Source organism: Bison bison, unplaced genomic scaffold (genome assembly GCF_000754665.1).
Source record: "Bison bison bison isolate TAMUID 2011002044 unplaced genomic scaffold, Bison_UMD1.0 scf7180017864196, whole genome shotgun sequence".
Lineage (NCBI taxonomy): Eukaryota > Metazoa > Chordata > Mammalia > Artiodactyla > Bovidae > Bison > Bison bison.
The window spans coordinates 2,615,658-2,631,965 of record NW_011494768.1 but is presented as its reverse complement, the minus strand read 5'-3'; the positions used below and the strand labels follow the sequence as shown (position 1 = coordinate 2,631,965).

The window sequence follows — 16,308 nt, the reverse complement described above, 5'->3', positions numbered from 1 at the left end:
TTTTATGAAAATGCCATAAATTGAAAAATAGCCAATACAACTATAAAGGGGAAAAAAGGAAGCTGGAAATCTTATACAACCAGACTATCAAGACACAATGTCAAGCGATAGTAATGAAGACGGTATGGCACCGGCAATAGCACAACAGACAGAACGATGGAATAGAAGGGATAGAGACAAACCGCTACACATACAGTCATCTGATCTGCCAACACTCTTCGGAGGAAAGGATTATCCTTTCTACTGACAATGGCAATAAGCCATCTGGATATTCATAAGAGGGAAAAAAATTAATGTTGGTTCCGACTTCACCTACTGTAAAATAAATCCGAACTTCATAAGAAAGCTGACTGCTGCTGCTGCTGCTAAGTCGCTTCAGTCGTGTCCGACTCTGTGTGACCCCATAGACGGCAGCCCACCAGGCTCCCCCGTCCCTGGGATTCTCCAGGCAAGAACACTGGAGTGGGTTGCCATTTCCTTCTCCAAAGCATGAAAGTGAAAAGTGAAAGTGAAGTCGCTCAGTCGTGTCCGACTCTTGGCGACCCCATGGACTGCAGCCTACAAGGCCCCTCCATCCATGGGATTTTCCAGGCAAGAGTACTGGAGTTGGGTGCCATAACTATGAAGGGTTAAAAACAATAGAACTTTTATCTTCAAGAGGAAGCTATCCTCAAAATTCTGGGTAGACAAAGATTTCTTAAAATACAAAAAAAAAAAAAAATTAGCCATAACATAAACACTTGATAACTTAAACCTCATTAGAAGACTGAAAAGATGAACCAGGCTGGGAGTAGATATTCGCAATACATGTATCTGACAAAGGATTTATATCAAATATATAAAAATTACTCCAACAAATCAATTTTAAAAATCCAATAAAAAGTACACAAAAAACAAAAACACAGTACACAAGGATATCTCGATGGCCATGACATATGAAAATGTTCTCAATCTCATTAGTCATCAGGGAAACTCATATTAAAACAGTAATACCACTACACACATATCAAATGGCTACATTTTAAAAAGAGTGACAATACCAAACATTGCCAAAGATGTCAAGTAACTGAAATGCTCATAAATCGTGGGAGTATAAAAGTAACAACTACTTTCGAAAACTGGGCAGTTTCAACTGCAGCCAAACACATATGTATCTAAACTTACCATTCTAAATCCTAGGTTTATACTCAAAGGAAGGAAGTGCATATGTCTACCAAAAAACTTGTACAAAAATATGCACTGCAGTTTTTTTATTATTATTCATAAGAGTCAAAAACTAGAAATTATTCAAATATCCACTGAGGAGAGCAAATAAGTTATTATATACTCACGCAACAAAATGCTGCTACCACAAAATTTTAAAAACTATTGTGATACAAATCATACGTCATTCTCACAGGTGTAACAGTAAGCAAAAGAAACCAGACACAGAGGGATATGATTCCATTCATATGAATTTGAGCCAAGGGCAAATTAATCTATAGTGCCTAAAGTCAGAATCTGGGGAGGAGGAGGAGCAGGGGGATGGGAATACCAGCGATATAAACTAAGGAGAGGCATAAAGAACTTGTCTGGGAGTTTGGAAAGGTTTTCTATTTTGACACGGAAATCTTTTACGTCTCGATTTTGGGTGTTGGTTTACAAGGCTATATACATGTAGGAATTCATGAAGCTTTATATTTAAAATCTGTGCCCTTCATGTATATTTCACTTCAATAAGTGAACTACCATACGTTACATATATTTTATATGTAGTGATGTTTAAAAAATCTCTAAGACATCCTATTTAAAGAAAACGAGAAAGTTTCATAATAACTGATATCATTATTTTTAATTTACCATTAAAGTTTCAAAATACATTTATTTTTTTAGAATATGTGCAAAACTGTATTTCTATTACATATAAATACAGATAAATGAATTTTATTTTACTGGTTAAACCCTCCAGGGAGAGTTTTGGAAGGAAAGATTTGGAAGATCAAAGGTAAATTTTATTTATATCATTTGAATTTTTTAACAATAAAAATATATTATTAGTATATTCAAATAATTGCAAAATTAATGGAATATGCCAATTCCAATTTTAAATGTCTGTAATCTCTTGCAGGGATGAAGGAGAATGACCACACTCTAAGCAAAGACTTGGACATATGCTGTTTCACTGTTTTCTTTAAAACTATCTATAGGTAAGATATTATGTTTTAAATTCAATAAAAGAAAAAAATGTTTGTTTTCAACATTAATACAAGCAAGAATGATGAAAACAACTGGGCTGTTCTTTAGGAGGAATGAAATGGTAATATTCAGTTTTTTTTAAGAGTAGAGATAATGTGCTTTAATGTTTACATACCACTCAGTGCCCCAACAGCTCCAAAATTCAAGGATTTTCCATCCATTATACTGGCGTCACATTCAATTTCACCCAAGAGATTCAGATTGGACCCCATTCCTGCATTTGTAAAAGGAGAATCCTAAAAGATAAAAACAAAAATTAAAATACCATTAGTCTTTTTTTTAATTTACCATTAGTCTTAAAGAAAAGTTGCCAATGCTTAAAAAACTCTTCTAAACACTAGGAAGGTAAAGAACACTTCCCAACTCACTGTATGAGATCAGTACAACACTGACTCCAAAACAAGACAAAGACAAGGAGCAAAAACTACAGATCAATATACTCATGAATAGTGATACCAAAATCCTCAAGGAAACAAAATGCAGCAAAATATGGAAGCATTATATACCATGAACAAGAGGGATTCCAGGAAAACAAGTCTGGTTTAATAAACTCACTGTAATATACCATGTTAATACAGAACAAAACCAAAACCAAAAAAAAAAAGATCATATTAATAGACCAAGAAAAAGTATTTGACAAAATTCAATATGCTTTCATAAGAAAAACACTCAACAAACTAGAAATAGAAGGGACTATACTTAACATGATAAGGGCATCTATAAAAGTAAGTCCAGAGCTAACATCATAATTAATGGTGAAAGACCCTTTCCCCTAGCATCAGGAACAACACTGCAATGCTTGTCTCACCACTTGTATTCAAAATTATAGTGTATATTCTGGACAGAATAATTAGGCAAGAAAAAGAAACAAAAAGCATCCAGATTAGAAAGGAAGAAGTAAAATTACCTCTTTTGGAAGATGACATGAACTTGTATACAAAAAAAATCCTAAAATCTCCATTAAAAAACTATTAGAACTAATAAAAAAAAGTTCAATGGGGATATAAGCTCAATATGCAAAAACCAACTGTATTTCAGTACATCAGCAATGAAAAATCTGAAAGTGAAATTAAGAACACAATTCAACTTACAATCACATCAAAAAGAATAAAATACTTAGGAATAAATTTAACAAAAGAAGTGTAAGATTTGTACATGTACATAAAACATGGTTTTAAAAAATTAAAGGCCTGAATCAAAAGAAGGACCCATGTACATAGAACAGAAAACTTAGTATCTTTAAGATGGCAATACTCCCCAACTTGGAGAGTATGGGATTGGGGAGTATGGGATTGGGGAATATTTGATATGGGATTCAATACAATCCCATATCAAATCCTCACTGCTGTTTTTTTTGCAGAATTTGATAAACTAATTTTACAATTCATATAGAACTACAAGGAATTAAGAACAGTCAAGACATTAGTGTTGTGTAAAGTTCTAGGAAGCTTTTCTCACATGCCAGAAAGGGGCTGGGTAGATGGCAGTTTTAAACTTTCAGCTTCCTTAGCATCCTCTCACATGAGGACCCCGACTGAGACAGATACTAGGAGTTGGACAGGGGCGGGGGGGAAGGGGGGGTGTCATCTCATTGTCTCTGGGGATCCCCACGCCCCTAGCCCCTGTTTCTCTTTTCTCAATATTGATTAAAGGTGAGCTTTCAAAGGCTGCCAAACCACGAGTTACGCTTTAGCCCAGGCCATTGTGCCTTCTGATGTTTATGGATTCATGGAAGTAGAAGCTAAGAGCAGTGTGGACGGGCTAGTGGGTAGCAGAGAACATCAGGGAAGATGAATGTTTGCTTCGTTAGGGTCCCTGAAATGGCCCAGGCCTGGTGGGTACCAATTAAACTTTGCAAGGCCTAGAAGTCCTAGGCTATCTATCCAATGCTTCATGCTATATCACACAAGCCCCTTTGCCAGGGTGGGCCCAGATGCCTTTGAGCTAGACCACATGTGGACAGTCTGGTCCTTGCTGACTGGCAGGACAACTCCTAAGAAATGTCCTAGTGCAAAGTCAGAAGTCAGCAGATGATGTTGAGTTTCTGTCCCTGAAAAACTACGAATGGGGTTTAAGGAAAAACTGGGGCTTCTTTTTTAAATTAAAACAAAACAAACAACAACAACAAAAGAATAGTCAAAACAATCTTTCAAATAAAAAAACAAAATTGGAGGGCTCACACTTCTAGGTTTTATAACTTACTACAAATTACAGTAATCAAGACAGTGTGACATGGACATACAGCTAAGGACAAATATATAGATCAATGCACTAGAAATGTCCAGAAATGTCAACCCATCAGGGTTCTCATGGAAAGAATACTGGAGTAGTTTGTCATGACAAAGGTCTGTATAGTCAAAGCTAGAGTTTTTCTAGTAGTCATGTATGGATTTGAGATTGGACCATAAAGAATTCTGAGCAGCAAACAACCGATGCTTTCAAACTATGGTGCTAGAGAAGATTCTTGACAGTCCTCTGGACAGAGGGAGATCAAACCTGGAAATCAACCCCGAATATTCACTGGAAGGACTGATGCTGAAGCTGAAGCTCCAATACTTTGGCCACCTGATGCAGAGAGGGCGACTCATTGGAAAAGACCCTGATGCTGGGAAAGATTGAAGGCAACAGGAGAAGGGGGCAGCAGAGGATGAGATGGACGTGATTGATTCAACGGACATGAATTTGAGCAAACTCTGGGAGATAGTGAAGGACAAGGGAACCTGGTGTGCTACAGTCTATGGGGTAACAAAGTGTTGAACATGACTTAGTGACTAAACAAGTTTTTTCCAAAAATGGTGATGGGTCAACTGGACATCCAATGCAAGAGAACATCTGAGTCAGAAATCTCAGTCAATCCAGAAAATTAACTCTGTTCTAAGCTAACACAAATACTATCCAGGAAATCAGGGAAATTCTTAATCCACCTAAAGATCACCAAATGTACAAAATCAACTACAAATGTCCCCAGTTTCTTGAATTTCTGCCAGACCCAAGGAAAACTGACCACAACACAAAGATCTCCATCATGTGTGTTAACACCTATAACTTGAGTAAAGGGGTCAGGGATTTGAGACCAGGGCTTTTGTCCTAATGCAAATAGAAAACCTAACTGTCCATAGGATTTTACAAATAAGCTGACAGGGGAAAAAACCACAAAGGGATTGTAAAATTAAATAGAAAATGAGTGATACAGACAGTAAGTATTTTGAGAACTCAAAAGGAAACGGGCCAGTATGAGATGAAGACGTTAATAGCAGTCTTCCTGAAGAAGGTATAACACAAAAGCAAAGACTGGTCAGAAAATTCCACTTGGTGGATATGCTGGAAGCAACATGTAGGCAGCCATAAAGTGTCAGAGTCACAGAAGACACATTTAGGGAAAACAGTTGGCTGGAGCCAAAGAGACAGACCGCTCCATGTCACTCATCAGAATCTGGACTTGACTGGGAAAATGACGAGAGGCTCTTCAAGCTTTCTGTAGAAACAAAGGTCAAGTATATTGATCAAGGAAACATTAACTGATATTCACATATTATTTGAAAAGGAAGAGGAGGAAACTGAAATGAGAGAGACCAAACGGAAGGCCTTTTGACAACATAGGTCTGAAATGATTCCAACAGGGAAAAGGAAGAAGAAAGAGAAGGAAAGGACCATAACTTCCAAACTTGGGAGACAAATAAAACCATTATTAAGAAAAAGCACTTTCTAAGATGAAGGGAAGAAAGTGGGTAATTAGGTGTAACGAGTTTGAATAAGGCCTTCCAAGTAAACAGTGTACCTAAATCATTTCACAGCTTAATCTTGGGAAAGAAATCCAATTTAGGACAGACTATGGTTTAGAACAGATAAAGACTGAGTTTTTACCCTAGATTATTTCCTTTTTCTCTTTTCTTTTTTTTTTGAGCAGAGAAAGGGTTTAATGCAGGGTCAAGCAAGGAGAACAGGTGGCTTGTGCTCAAAAACCTGAACCCATATATTAAAAAATATAAAAACCTAAGTCAGAAACCTCTATGACACTGAACAGAGAAACTGTACAAGTAACACAAGTAAATTACCACAGTGTGTGTGTGTGTGTGTGTGTGTGTGTGTGTGTGTGTTAGTTGCTCAGTCATGTCTGACTGTTTGTGACCCCATGGTTGCATTCCTTCTCCAGGAATACCACCGTATTTCAAGGTTTTTTTTTTAACTCTACATAACCTCCTTGCCAATTACATATATCTTTCAAAATATGTGAGAAAGGAATTGAAATGTGAGAAAACTTTAAATTTAAATTTATGGATGCTTCAGTAATTCCCAAAATACACATATAACATATAACAGTACATACACAATTGCAACAATCTTTAAAATGAATAAGCTCTATAAAATTAGGGTTTTCCAGGTGGCTCAGTGGTAAAGAATCCGCCTACCAATGCAGGAGACGTGGCTTCGATCCCTGGGTTGGGAAGATCCCCCAACTCCAGTATTCTTGCCCAGAGAATTCCATGGACAAAGGAGCCTGGGGGACTACAGCTCCTAGGGAGTCACAAAGAGTAGGACATAACAGCACAGATGCGCGTGCACACTACAAACTTAATTTGAATATAATACTGAATATAGTATAAAAATATAAATACAAATATAACGCAGGAGACACAGGAGGAGAGGATTCAACCCCAGGGTTGGGAAGCTCTGCTGGAGGAGGAAATGGGAACCCACTGCAGAATTCTTGCCTGGAAAATTTCATGGACAGAGGAGCCTGGTGGGCTATAGTCCATGGGATTATAAAGAGTTGGACATGACTGAGAGACTGAGCAAGGATACAAAGTTAGAAATCACAAAGTGAACAAAACCAAATTATTCTAAAAATGACTCTTGCCTGATGGCTTAAATTTGATATCTTAAAAATACACAAGAAAAAACAATATAAGCAATTTTTTTCAAAAATATTTCTCCTACTTCAAAATACATTTATAATGTCAAAAGTGTGTCTACTAAACCTCTGCTTCTGACCCTGAAGCCATAATAGGGATCATATGTGTCCTCCTAACTAGGAAAATCAGACAAAACATATGAAATACACAGACTCCATTCAATAGGTGGCACAGGACTATAATCCTGAGAAAAAGACACAAATCAGGTGCCTCCAATTAATCCCTAGAGATACTCTTCAGGCCACAGAAGAAAGAAGAGGAAGACAAAAAAGAACCAAAATTCTTCCAAAGTTGAGGAGACAAAGTTAGAGGTTCATGGAGGCCAGTAAAGTCTGACTATGCAGTACCGGATGCAAAAAGGAGAGAGACCCAGAGAGAATGCCAGACGCCCAGAGGGCCCTGACCGTCCAGGCGCACTAGCCTACAGAGCCCGAGAGGGCTGCCGAGGCCAACGCAAGAACCTCAGAAAAGAGGAAGCCACACAGTTCCCGGCACTCACAGAGGGGAGAGTAAGTCAGCTCCCACCAGCCCGAGTGAGGACACCAGGAAAAGTCTCAGAAGGTAACGGCAAGAGTTGGGCCAAATCAGCCCTAGAAAGGAGGCAACTCTAGAAGTGCACTAGCAAGGTTTTAACGATGCCACAGAAGGATCAAAACAATCTAAACTAACACCAGTGTCCCAGAACAAAGTCCTACAATATTTGAAGAAATACTACAATATCCAACTTCCAAAGATGTAAAACTCACCATGTTTAAAAAAAAACAAAGATGACCAGCATGCAAATAAGCATAAAACTATGGCTCATAACCAGAAGAAGTTATTAAAACAATAAAAACAGACCTAGAGATGACAGTTGATAGAATTAGCAAACAATTCTAATGTTAACTAACAATGTTAAACTGTATGTTCAAGCAGATATAGGAAAACAAGAAGAAGGGAAAAAAAGGAAGCCATAAAAAAATAAACATCTAGAGATGAAAAATATAATAATCAAAGGTAAAAACTCTGATGCAAAGAAAGATTTTCACATTAGGTATAAAGGAAATCTGAATAAAGTATGGACTTTAGTTAAACATAACGTGTCAATATAGGTTCATTAATTGTTAAAAATGTATCATACTAATGTAGATGCTAATCAGGTATTGGGTATACTGAAATTCTCTGAACTATTTTCTCAGGTTGTCTGTAAATCTAAAACTGTTCTAAAATTAAAGATTTATTTTAAAAATATCAAGCCACAGTCTGGGAGAAAAATTTTATAAAACATAAAGGTAACGGACTTGTATCCAGTACATAAAAAAATCATACAACACAGTAAAACAATCCAAAATTTTTAATGGGCAAACAGTTTCATCTACAGATTGCAAATAATACATTAAAAGATGCATAAGAGCATTAGTCATTAGGGAATGCAAACTAAAACCACAAAATACCACTAAAATGGTTAAATTTAAAAGGCCAACAATAGTGAGTTTTGGCAAGAATGTAGAGCAACTGTAACCCTCATACACTGCTAGTGAGAATAAAAATAGCAAAGAGTTTGGCAGTTTCTTTAAAGTTAAGCATACATTTACCATAGATCCAGCAATTCTACTCGTAACTATTTATCCAAGAAAAATGAAAGCATATGTCCACATAAAGACTTAAATGAAAATGTTCATATCAGCTTTAATCAGAACAGCCAAACACAGGACAATACAAATGCTCATCAACTGGGAAAGGGATAAACAAATTGTGATGTACCAATACAATGAAATTCTGTTCAGCAACAAAAGGAACAAATTTCTAATACAGCCAACAATTTGGAGGAATCGCAAAAGCATTATACTAAGTGAAAGAAGCCACTCACAGAAGGCCACTTAATGTATGATTCTATGTATACCAAATCCTAGCAAAGGCCAAACTGGGATTAAAAGGAGAGATAGTAATTGTCAGGGGCCACTGAGAGGAGGGGAATCCACTGCAGATAGACGTTATGAGAAAACTTTGCAGGCAATGAAGATGTTTTATGTCAAGACTGCATTGGTAGTTACATTGGTAGCTACTTTTGTCAAAACTCATCAAACTGTACACTTAAAAAATTGTTGAGTTTTGTTGTATGCAAATTACAATGAAATTGACAAAAACGTGTACCTATCATTCAGTATAAACTGATCACCACATATACTAACCTTCCCCTTATAATGTACATAGGCTTTCTACATGGTCATTTGTTGTTGATTTTCTGAGCTGAATCACTTTATACAACTAGCAATCATATCCAGTGAGTAACTAGAGAACCTTTTTTAAAATCCTGTTATTCCCCTATTCAAAAACCTACAATGTCCTGTCACACTTGAGAATAAAATCTGAAGTCTCACTTTCCAAGATTTACCAGGGCCTGCATGACCCAGGCTCTGCCCCTCTTCTCTCCCTGTGCACCACACAACCGCAAGACCTCCTTGCACCTCCCGGAGCACAGGAGGAGCACTCACACCTGCAGGCTTTTCCATTTTGAAATGCTGAGCTTAGTGAGGAAAAAACCCTGATGCTGGGAGGGACTGGGGGCAGGAGGAGAAGGGGATGACAGAGGATGAGATGGCTGGATGGCATCACTGACTCGATGGACATGAGTTTGGGTAAACTCCGGGAATTGGTGATGGACAGGGAGGCCTGGCGTGCTGTGATTCATGGCATCGCAAAGAGTCGGACACGACTGAGCAACTGAACTGAACTGAACTGATAGCAAGGGAAGAATCAACAAATAAAGACTGCACACGTGTGTGTATAGAAACATATGTGTGTACCATTTGTACTCATGTATAAATAGCTGATACCCCACGTGATAAGTACCAGAAAGAAGAATAAAATGGGGTGGGGTACTTTCCCTTCAAACCCAAGACTCCATTCCCCAAACTCTCTACATGGCTTTCTCCCCTATTTTGTTTACATGACATCTTCTGGGCAAGTGAAGTCACTCAGTCGTGTCCAACTCTTTGCAACCCCATGGACTGTAGCCTATCAGGCTCCTCAGTCCATGGAATTTTCCAGGCGAGTGTACTGGAGTGGGTTGCTATTTCCTTCTCTAGGGAATCTTTCCGACCCAGGGATTGAACCCAGGTCTCCCACATTGCAGGCAGATGCTTTACTGTTTGAGCCACCAGGGAAGCCCATGCAAATCTGGGCAGGTAAGTCCCTGCAAATCTGACTTAGCATTTCCCTGACCTGACCTAACAATTTTTTCTCTGATTTTTCTTTAGGGTACTTTTTACTTGTTGACATTATACATAATTGTCTAATTCTCCCCATAGAATGGAAGCCCCATAAATACAATAGTTTGTCTTTTTAGGTATTTTATCCCAATGTCAAAAGTAATACTTGGCACACAGTAGGTACTCAATAAATATTTGCAGAATGAATAGGAGTTAATTACAAACATAAATAAATAGAATAACTCATCACTGTGAACTATAATCCCTAAGGAAGCTGATACTCATTTTTGCAGGTTACTCTATAGAGAAATGACAGAAAAAAATGTCATAGAGTGTTAAGAATCCATCCCTTTCACAGTTTAAACAAGAGAAGTGAAATAACTTTAGGAAATAGAATTTCACCTCCTAAAAGATAACATTTAAAAGCAAAATATTTTTCAAACTTACTTCTAACTTTCAAAGGAGACAAAGCTATAAAAAGCAAGATCCCTTTGACTGCTTAACCCAGCAGAGAGAGGACGAGAAGGCCAAGAGGCAAGTCAGGAGCTACACCCCACCATGACACGGAAACCCTGTCTGAGTAATGAAATTTGGAAACACCAAGCCAAGGCAAAGATCTGCAAAGCATTACTCTTTCACTATAAACCACAACCTGTATTACCCATTTAATGTCCTTTGCTGAAAGCATAAAATAAGAACTGTTTGCAGGACTATGGGGTACACTCAACCTCTGGGGATCTATTATAAGACCTCTATTAACAGTTCTCACAGATGCAAACAATTTAGTTTTCAAATGCTGTACAAAAACTAGACTGGAACATTATAAAATAATTTTTATATAAAATGATTTATGTTTGTCCAATTTCCAATCTTCCTTTAAGGAGAACTTAGACATTTACAGGAAATTACTAATATGTTAGTATTCATACCCTGTAATCCAAGGGCAAATTCAACAGCAGAATGAAACTATGTGATAATACACTGTCTTATTCAAAATTAAGTTATGCTAAGACATCAAAATCATTTTTATGACAACCTTCATTAGTAAGCAGGTAGCAGCATTATTAGTCTAATGCTGACGAGAAACAGAAAAAAGATGAAACAGCTTCTTAAACAAACTATTCCTTGAAACTTTTAAAAACAGAATAGTAAAAACAGGATGTATACTGTGTTGTTATAGTGGTTTTCAAACTAACACTTGTAAAATTTGTACAATAAGCCTACCCTACCTGACACTATCCTAAAAATTACAAATTCCTTGGTATTTCATCATCAATTCTCATTATTTACAGAATGAATGGAAGCCAATGAAAAATGTATTACAAAAAAATCATTTGGGGATATTTTTATTAAGCAGCCAATTAAGCTCAAATTTTCAAGACTGATTTGTTGAAAGATTTCCAATTTGGATTCCTCTGTGGTAGTACAGGCTAAGATTCATTCATTCATCCAACAAATATTTATTGTTCCTTTATGTGCCAGGCAAATCTTGCTGTAAAGAGTCAGCTCTGTTACATAGCTCAGGCTTTGCAGGCCACACAGACAACTCTACGACTACTCAACTCTGCCTCTAGAGCATGAAAAGCAGCCAGAGAAAATACACAAGTGAATGAACTTGGCTGTGTTCCAGTAAAACTTCATTATAAACACTGAAATTTGAATTTCATATAATTTTCTGGTGTCAGGAAATATTATTCTTCTTCTGACTTCATTTCAACCATTAAAAAAAAAAAACAACATTCTCAGTTTTCAGACCATTCAAAAACAGGCAACAGTCCAGATTTGGCTTTCAGGTCATGGTTTATTAATCTTTGACCTAACCCACGGTGATATGGCAGTGAGCGTAACAGAAAAATTTCCTTGCCCAGATGGAAGCTCATTCTAGCTGAGACAGACTATAAGAAACTAAATAAATTAGATGGCATATGAGCAGTAAACATGATGAAGAAAAACAAAACAGGACAGGAGATAGGAAGTAGTTGGTGGAGTAATTACAATTTATTTTTCAAGTGTTCATTTTGATGTAATTTCAGACTGACAAATAGGCAACAGCAGTACAGCATCAATAATATATGAAAAACTCCTATAATTGTCAACAATATTAACCAAAAAACAACCAAATTATAAAATGTGAAAAGGACTTAAATAGACTTCAATAGACATGTATACGAAGATATACAAATGGTCGGCAAGCACAGAAAAAGACAGTCAACATCATTATTCATAGAGAAAAAAATCATGATCACAATGAGGTACCACTTTGTACCCATGAGGTTTGTTATAATCACAAAAACAAAAACTACGGTACATCATTGTGGGCAGTGTAAAATGGTTCCGCTGTCATGGAAACAGTTTGGTGATTTCACAAAAAGCTAAATACAGAATTGCCGTACGACTCGATAACTTGACAAATACACACTTGTATGGGAATGCTCACAGTAACACTGTTCACTATTCATAGCCAACCCCTTTTACAGCAAAAGAGCGGAAACCAATCAAATGTCCATCGGTGGATGAATGGATAAACAAATCGTGGTATACACATGAACAGTGTTGAATAATACTGCACAAAGATGAATGACACACTGATATGATCCAGGCCATAATGCGGAAGAACCTTGAAAACACGCTAAGTGAAAGAAGATCCAAAAAGTCCCATATTGTATGATTCCATTTACATGAAATATCCACAACAGGTAAATCCAGAGAGTTAATGAAGATTGGTGGTTGCCAGAGGATGGGGAGGAGGGAATACAGAGTAACTGTTTAACTGGTATAAGATTCCCTTTGGGGAGAGAAAACTATTTCAAAACAAGACAGACGTGGTGGTAGCACAATATTATGAATGTCTTAATACCACTGAATTATTTACTTTAAAATGACTAATTTTGTGTTCTATGAATTTCACCTCAATTAAACAAAAAAAGCAGACACAAAAGGATACATACTGCATGATTCCATTTCAGAAAAGGTTTTACCCCAGAGTTCTCCATGAGACAGCAGACAGAAAACCACAATCACAAAAAACTAACCAATCTAATCACATGGACCACAGCCTTCTTTAACTCAATGAAACTGTGAGCCATGCCATGTAGGGCCACCCAAGATGGATGGGTCATGGTGGAGAGTTCTGACAAAATGTGGTCCACTGGAGAAGGGAATGGCAAACCACTTCAGTATTCTTGCCTTGAGAACCCCATGAACAACATGAAAAGGCAAAAAGAGAGGACACTGAAAGATAAACTCCCCAGGTCACTAGGTGCCCAATATGCTACTGGAGATCAGTGGAGAAATAACTCCAGAAAGAATGAAGAGATGGAGCCAAAGCAAAAACACCCTCCATTGCAGATATGACTGGTGATGGAAGCAAGGTCCAATGCTATACAGAGCAATATTGCATAGGAACCTGGAATGTTAGGTCCATGACCAAGGCAAAGTAGAAGTGGTCAAACAGGAGTTGACAAGAGTGAATATTGACATTTTAGGAATCAGCAAACTAAAATGGACTGGAATGGGTGAATTTAATGCAGATGACCATTTTATTTACTACTGTGGGCAAGAATCCCTTGAAAGAAATGGAGTAGCCATCATGGTCAACAAAAGAGTCTGAAATGCAGTACTTGGATGCAATCTCAAAAATGACAGAATGACCTCTGTTTGTTTCCATGGCGAACCATTCAATATCATGGTAATCCAAGTATATGCCCCAACTGGTAATGCTGAGGAAGCCAAAGCTGAATGGTTCTATGAAGACCTACAAGACCTTCTAGAACTAACACCCAAACATGATGTCCTTTTCATTATAGGGGATTGGAATGCAAAAGTAGGAAGTCAAGAAACATCTGGACTAACAGGCAAATTTAGCCTTGGAGTACAGAATGAAGCAGGGCGAAGGCTAATAGAGGTTTGTCAAGAGAATGCACTGGTCATAGCAAACACCCTCTTCCAACAACACAAAAGAAGACGCTACACATGGACATCACCAGATGGTCAATACCAAAATCACACTGATTATATTCTTTGCAGCCAAAGATGGAGAAGCTCTATCCAGTCAGCAAAAACAAGACCAGGAGCTGACTGTGGCTCAGATCATGAACTCCTTATTGCCAAATTCAGATTTAAACTGAAGAAAGTAGGGAAATCCACCAGACCATTCTGATATGACCTAAATCAAATCCCTTAAGATTATAAAGTGGAAGTGAGAAATAGATTGAAGGGATTAGATCTGATAGAGTGCCTGATGAACTATGGACGGAGGTTCATGACACTGTAACAGGAGACAGGGATCAAGATCATCCCGAAGAAAAAGAAATGCAAAAAAGCAAAAGGGCTGTCTGAGGAGGCCTTACAAATATCTGTGAAAAGAAGAGAAATGAAGCGCATAGGAGAAAAAGAAAGATATAAACATCTGAATGCAGAGTTCCAAAGAATAGCAAGGAGAGATAAGAAAGCCTCCCTCAGTGACCAACGCAAAGAAATAGAGGAAAACAATACAAAGGCAAAGACTAGAGAAATCTTCAAGAAAATCAGAGATACCAAAGGAAATCATGCAAAGATAGGCTCAATAAAGGACAGAAATGGTATGGACCTAACAGAAGCAGAAGAAGAAGAGGTGGCAAGAATACACAGAAGAAGTGTACAAAAAAGATCTTCACAACCCAAATAATCATGATGGTGTGATCACTCACTTAGAGCCAGACATCCTGGAATGTGAAGTCAAGTGCACCTTAGGAAGCATCACTATGAACAAAGCTACTGGCGGTGATGGAATTCCAGTTGCTGCAAAGTCGTGTCCAACTCTGTGCGACCCCATAGAGAGCAGCCCACCAGGCTCCTCTGTCCCCGGGATTCTCCAGGCAAGAATACTGGAGTGGGTTGCCATTTCCTTCTCCCAGGAATTCCAGTTGAGCTATTTCAAATCCTGAAAGATGATGCTGTGAAAGTGCTGCACTCAATATCCAGGCAAATTTGGAAAACTCAGCAGTGGCCACAGGACAGAAAAGGGTCAGTTTTCATTCCAGTCCAAAAGAAAGGCAATGCCAAAGAATGCTCCAACTACCACACAATTGCACTCATCTCACACGCTACTAAAGTAATGCTCAAAATTCTTCAAGCCAGGCTTAAACTGTACATGAATCATGAATTTCCAGATGTTCAAGCTGGTTTTAGAAAAGGCAGAGGAACCAGAGATCAAATTGCCAACATCCACTGGATCATCGAAAAAGAGAGTTCCAGAAAAACATCTATTTCTGCTTTATTGACTATGCCAAAGCCTTTGACTGTGTGGATCACAATAAACTGTGGAAAATTCTTCAAGAGATGGGAATACCAGACCACCTGACCTGCCTCCTGAGAAATCTGTATGCAGGTCAAGAAGCAACAGTTAGAACTGGACATGGAACAACAGACTGGTTCCAAATAGGGAAAGGAGTCCATCAAGGCTGTATATTGTCACCCTGTTTATTTAACTTCTATGCAGAGTACATCATGAGAAACGCGGGGCTGGAAGAAGTACAAGCTGGAATCAAGATTGCCGGAAGAAATATCAATAACCTCAGATATGCAGATGACACCACCTTTATGGCAGAAAGTGAAGAACTAAAGAGCCTCTTGATGACAATTAAAGTGGAGAGTGAAAAAGTTGGCTTAAAGCTCAACATTCAGAAAACGAAGATCATGGCATCTGGTCCCATCACTTCATGGGAAATAGATGGGGAAACAGTGGAAAGAATGGCAGACTTTATTTTGGGGGAGCTCCAAAATCACTGCAGATGGTGACTGCAGCCATGAAATTAAGAGACGCTTACTCCTTGGAAGGAAAGTTATGACCAACCTAGATAGCATAGTAAAAAGCAGAGACATTACTTTGCCAACAAAGGTCCATCTAGTCAAGGCTATGGTTTTTCCAGAGGTCATGTATGGATGTGAGAGTTGGACTGTGAAGAAAGCTGAGTGCAGAAGAATTGATG

The 16,308-nt window shown here is 38.0% G+C and overlaps 1 protein-coding gene across 2 annotated transcripts in view; it reads right to left on the bottom strand.

Annotated features, from left to right (window-relative positions):
• TASP1 (taspase, threonine aspartase, 1) overlaps positions 1-16,308 on the bottom strand; it is a 265,061-nt gene that overhangs the window by 219,084 nt on the left and 29,669 nt on the right. For both annotated transcript variants that reach the window (XM_010844151.1, XM_010844152.1), the window contains exon 5: positions 2,351-2,471. In XM_010844151.1, the coding sequence (XP_010842453.1) occupies positions 2,351-2,471 (121 nt within the window). The remainder of the gene's footprint in view (positions 1-2,350; positions 2,472-16,308) is intronic.